The sequence below is a fragment of the Auxenochlorella protothecoides genome (genome assembly GCF_000733215.1).
Source record: "Auxenochlorella protothecoides strain 0710 unplaced genomic scaffold scaffold108, whole genome shotgun sequence".
Classification (NCBI taxonomy): Eukaryota; Viridiplantae; Chlorophyta; class Trebouxiophyceae; order Chlorellales; family Chlorellaceae; genus Auxenochlorella; species Auxenochlorella protothecoides.
In genome coordinates, this window is record NW_011934241.1 from 172,457 (window position 1) to 177,814 (window position 5,358).

General features: G+C 61.6%; 3 protein-coding genes across 3 annotated transcripts in view; 1 reads left to right on the forward strand and 2 right to left on the reverse strand.

Annotated features, from left to right (window-relative positions):
* Positions 1–763: 763 nt before the first annotated feature.
* Positions 764–3,341, forward strand: F751_0530 (Eukaryotic peptide chain release factor subunit 1-3; the record flags this gene model as incomplete). Its single annotated transcript, XM_011400097.1, has 7 exons — positions 764–820; positions 939–1,013; positions 1,150–1,792; positions 2,414–2,504; positions 2,597–2,742; positions 2,886–2,983; positions 3,123–3,341. 7 exons carry the CDS (start codon positions 764–766, stop codon positions 3,339–3,341), a joined length of 1,329 nt encoding a protein of 442 aa, XP_011398399.1.
* A 376-nt stretch (positions 3,342–3,717) lies between these two features.
* F751_0531 (hypothetical protein) lies at positions 3,718–4,494 on the reverse strand (the record flags this gene model as incomplete). Its single annotated transcript, XM_011400098.1, has 3 exons — positions 3,718–3,848; positions 4,017–4,154; positions 4,371–4,494. 3 exons carry the CDS (start codon positions 4,492–4,494, stop codon positions 3,718–3,720), a joined length of 393 nt encoding a protein of 130 aa, XP_011398400.1.
* A 141-nt stretch (positions 4,495–4,635) lies between these two features.
* Positions 4,636–5,358, reverse strand: part of F751_0532 (Squamosa promoter-binding-like protein 8) — a gene marked incomplete at both ends in the record, with an annotated part of 5,202 nt that continues 4,479 nt past the window's right edge. The window contains 2 exons of the mRNA XM_011400099.1: positions 4,636–4,848; positions 5,146–5,342. Coding sequence (XP_011398401.1) covers positions 4,636–4,848; positions 5,146–5,342 — 410 coding nt within the window. The remainder of the gene's footprint in view (positions 4,849–5,145; positions 5,343–5,358) is intronic.

Here is a 5,358-nt window from a genome sequence, read left to right on the forward strand (position 1 = left end):
CGAGAAGAAGACGGAGGCGTGGGCAGGGCTCGGAGGGTGGGGCCAGGCGCTGCCCGCAGCAGCAGGTGTGCCCTCTGTGCGTGACGGCCAGGCCAAGCCAGGTGGTGTGGCCTGGACAGCCAGGCAGATGGGGCCTAGCCTTGAACAATCCATCGTACGCCATCTACCCATCTCACCGTCCTGTATGTCAGCCCAGGCCAGGGCGGAGGCCAGCTCCTCGTCCTCGTCAAAGCTGTCCTCCTCCTCCGAGTCCTCGGCCTCGCTGGTGGCAGGCAAGGGGGAGGCCCGCTCTGCCGCCTCAGGGGTGGGCAACGCGATAGCCTTCACATCGCGCTGCTTGGTGACATTCTCTCCATCACTGTCGGAGCCGTACCGCAAAGCCAGTCTATCTAAAGAGACGTCCTCGCCACACGCCTGCATGGCGCAGGGCAAGGACACAGGGGCCCGCCAGAAGGTTGCTCGAAATGGAATGTGTCGCTCAGTATTGCGACTTCAGCATTGATAGCAGGAGGAGCTTCACCCTGACGATCGCAATGTGGGCCTGGGCACCGGGCGAGGTCGAAAGCCAGGGCGCGCTGGGATACCGTCCGTGAATATGGCGCCAAACAATCGCCGCTGCGGTGAGTAGCCGTCCAGAACCAAGGAGTGGCCTGGTTCCCACGTACCGCCAATAGACCTGGAGGTCGCAGCCAGCTCGATAAACAATCGGTACATTGGTTGGTAAACACCCCGTCACAGGCGGTTTCCCCCGCAGCGAGGGGCCATGGCGGATCAGAAGTCGGACGCCGACCAGCAGGTCGAGATTTGGAAAGTCAAGCGGGTGAGTGGGGATGAGATTTTGCATCGGAGGGTATCAGGGAGGGCGCCTTGCTCTCTGGCGAGCTCCCGCGGTGAGCACCCCCCCCACACCGCCGTCCCCTGCTCCCCTCCCACCCCAGCTCATCAAGGCGCTAGACAATGCCAAGGGCAACGGCACTTCAATGATCAGCCTCATCCTGCCACCAAAGTCCCAGGTAGGTGACTTGAATTCTCTTCTTCATTACTTTCGCCTCCTGTCTCCTTGTGAAGGGTTTGGAGGGGCCTGCCTATTACCACAGCCCCACCCCCCTCCCACCCTCCTGCCACTTCCCCACATTTCCCCGTTTCCAGGTAGCCCAATCTCAGGCCATGCTGGCCAACGAGTACGGCACCGCCTCCAACATCAAGTCCCGCGTCAACCGTCAGTCGGTGCTGGCTGCCATCACGTCTGCCCAGCAGCGGCTCAAGCTGTACAACCGCGTCCCGCCCAACGGGCTCATCGTGTACACGGGCACCGTGCTGACGGAGGACGGCAAGGAGAAGAAGCTGAACGTCGACTTCGAGCCCTTCAAGCCCATCAACACCTCCCTGTACCTGTGCGACAACAAGTTTCACACCGAGGCTCTGAACGAGCTGATGGAGGCTGACTCCAAGTACGGCTTCATCGTCATGGACGGGAACGGCACGCTGTTCGGCACGCTGTCTGGGAACAGCCGCGAGGTGCTGCACAAGATCACGGTGGACCTGCCCAAGAAGCACGGGCGCGGCGGGCAGTCCGCGCTGCGTTTCGGCCGCCTGCGCATGGAGAAGCGGCACAATTACGTGCGCAAGGTGGCCGAGCTGGCCGTCCAGTTCTTCATCTCCGCGGACCGCCCCAACGTGGCGGGGCTGGTGCTGGCAGGCAGCGCCGACTTCAAGACCGAGCTGTCGCAGTCCGACATGTTTGACGCCCGCCTACAGGCTGTGATTCTCGCAGTGGTGGACGTGTCCTACGGTGAGCCTGGACGAGCGCAGGGGGGGGATTTCCGTGCGGAGGGTGGTGATTGGGGGTGGGGAGTGACCGGCAGCTTACCCTGCTCAGCCTGAGATGGGCTTGGAGATCGGCGTCACATGCTTGCGCTGACTGTGCCAAATGGACTGGCTAGTTGAACAGCAACCCACAACCCACGCTGCTTCTATAGAGTGCTTGCTTGGCAAAGGTTGCATACGTTTGTGCCCTCCCTATCTGCCTGACTGCACCACATGCTGCTTCATCTTGACCGGCCTCATAATGAGCCCAGTGCACGAGCAAAACCTCCACATTTTCCATGGGTGCCTTTACCAGTTTCCTGCCTATACACCGTGGCAGCAGATTAAATGGCGGCCACCCCACACCATGCATGCGGCACCCTCGCACGATGGCAGCCCCCCCCACAGGGCTGCCATCAGTTTTAAGGGTGTTGTACATCCCTTCTCCAATCACATATCCTCCCGTTTCTTAATCCTTGATGTCTAGGCCCCCCCGCTCCTTCTTGAAGAAGGCTTTGCAGAGAATCTTCTACACTGGGCACATCCCGATCGCACAAGGCCTTTGTTCAGTCCCTTCAGTCCCACACACCTTTCTTCGAACTTCCAGGTGGAGAGAACGGATTCAGTCAAGCGATCGAGCTGTCGGCCGACACCCTGTCCAACGTGAAATTTGTGCAAGAAAAGCGGCTGATCAGCAGGTACGGTATATGGCCGGGGACTTGCGTGCATGTGTGCACAGGGCTCTGTGCGATGCTGATGCCTGAAGGTACCCTCACCCCACTGCCTGCAGTTTCTTCGACCAGATCAGTCAAGATACGGGAAAATATGTGTTTGGAGTGAAGGACACGCTGGCGTGCCTGGAGATGGGAGCGGTAGAAACCCTCATCATCTGGGAGAACCTGGAGGTCTCCCGCTATGTATTCAACACCTCATCAGGTGAGAGGTTGGGCGGGGTGTCCGGAACCAGGGGGGATGCGATGCTGAAAGGAGGGTGTCTCATCCCATGCTGCCTCAGGGCTCCGCCCAGACCCCGGATGCTCTGCTGGCGCTGAAGTGCCTTGCCAAGCATGCCCCTGCAGGAGAGCAAGAAGTAAAGATCCTGACCAAAGAACAGGAGACAGATAGCAAGCTATTCAAGGACAAGGTCACTGGACTTGACCTGGATGTGGTAGAGAAGGTGGGCGGACTGGGCGATGTGGTGCTACGAGCGCTCTGGGGTCGGTGATACCATGCAGCCCATGCAGGGGGGAGCCGTGGAACACTCGCCGGGCGTGAGGTCTCCAATGATGTCCCCTTCCTTCCCCCACCCCCTGCAGCAACCCCTGCTGGAGTGGCTTGCCAACGGCTACAAGAAATTCGGATGCCAGCTGGAGTTTGTGACGAATCGGTCGCAGGAGGGGTCTCAGTTCTGCCGAGGGTTTGGCGGCATCGGCGGGCTGCTCAGGTATGCGGTGAACACCGCCGAGTTCGAGGAGCCCGACGACGTGGACCGTCCCGGCTCGGACGAGGAGTGGACGTCAGACGAGGACATCTGACATCCCAGTTTTGACCGGCCCCCTTGCCAGAGACCTGCCCCCGCCCCTGAAACCCCCTTAGAACCTCTGCATGCGTGGCTGCATGGCACGTTGACATCCTGTACGATACTGTCCTTGGGATCTGAGCAGGACTGGACGAGGCACAGCAGTGCAATCACAAGGGTGCAAGATTCTTCGGCGTGGGCGGCGCCGTGGCATGCCCACAGCGCCCCCTCACACGTGGGTTCAAATCAGAGATAGTGGCGTGCCTGTTTGGGGCTTGAAGTGTGGAGACAGCTGAGGCGTGCGGGCACGCTTGGAAATGAAGTGCTGCGTTCCGAGGGCGGGGTATGCATGTGCATTCGGCGCGCGAGCAGCAGCGCCGAACGCCTGGGCGCTACTTGCACCCCAGTATCGAACAGAATTGCTGTCGAGCCTTGAGCTCAACTCTTGCGGTGAGGAGCAGGACGAGGCTTGCTCCGACGGCCAGCAAGAGGCGGGAGGCCAGGACGGTTCCCCACAGGTTGCCTGCATCGAGCACAGCGGGGTAAGCATGAGCACATGGGCTGCATATCCTCGTATACTCGAGCAGAAGGGAAAGTGACGCGGATGGTAAGCTGCATGGGTGTGTACAGTGACCACCCTCCCACATGGGCACGTCATCACCAGACGTGGGGACAGGGCCCAGGTACCCACCTTGGAGAACCCTGGGTTGGTACCAGAGGAGGAGCACGAAGTGTGCAAGAAGGAGCCACATGTGGACTCGGAACCTGGCCCGCAGGCCGAAGGGCAGCGCGGTCAGCGCGGTCAGGGAAAGCGCGGCAAAGGTATGGCCTGCGGTTGTGAGGGTGTTTGAATGTGAGAGCTGAGTGCTTTGACTGCCCCTCCAAGAGGATCTGCATGTTGCAGAGGGCAAGAGCAGAACCCCAGGCAGATTCTGTGCACTGGCTTCATACCGTAATGTCCAGCATCCATGCCTGGCCTCCCGCTGCGCTTAGACTGACGTCCACTCTCCATTTCAACCCCTCGTCGGCAACAAAACAACCTCACCTTCAGGCCCTGCTGCGCGTCTGCCCTCCAGGATGCAGACAACGAGCGCCACTTTGTGTGCCAGGTGGCAGAACACACAGAGCGAGTCCCGCCAGACAGCATAGACAGCGTGGCGGCGCACCATGATCTGTCACAAGTGGCATTGTGCTGGTTCGGGCAGGGGCGAGGGGCAGTACGAGAACGGCCGGCGTTCAATCGGGGCACACAACCGATCACATTACCTCCCAGCACTCCCACACCAACACCCCTAGTCCTCTTCCCTTTCCTAGAACCTCACCACGAGCACAGCAGCGTGCACCAGGCTCAAGCCGAGCAGCACCGCCGTGCCCTGCGTGCTGTGCCTGCTGTGCAGCAGGCCGAGCACCCAGGACAGCATGGACAGGCCCAGGAGGAGCGTGTCTGTTCCCCCCTGCCGCTCCGCAAACCAGGTGCCAAACCTTGCCTCCAGCGCCGGCTCGACAAATGCGAGGCAGGCATCCTGCACATTGGTTGTTGGGGTGCATGCTGGGAAGCACTCTGGGCCACAGGCGACTTCTCGCGCCCGCCTGCCTCCCGGAAACGCCTTGGCAGGCATCCTCGAGTCGCCAGCCGCCACGACCCCTTCCCTGCTCACCAGCCGTGCGTCTTCTACCTCCAGCGAAGGGTCTCGTTCAAGCCTGCCGGTCGAGGACGCGGAGCACACCTCCTCCTCCTGCTCGGGCGCGAGAGGGCGCGTGATGAGCCAGCGCCTCGCCTTGCACCACCCCGGCCCCTCAGCCCCCCCTAACTCCCCCACCCGACTCGCCAGACTGCTGCGGGGCGCATGACAGTCCACATCCACCGCTGCTCCCAGCTCAGGGTGCTCCTTGGACAGCCTGCGACGGGCCTCGGGCCCGTCCGCCGCCAGCTGCAGCAGCTGCGCTGCGTCGTGGGGTCCGCAGCACGCCGCCACTCGCTCCAGGGTCAGGGGGTGCGACAGGCGGACGGTGCACCCTGCGGAGGGGGGGAT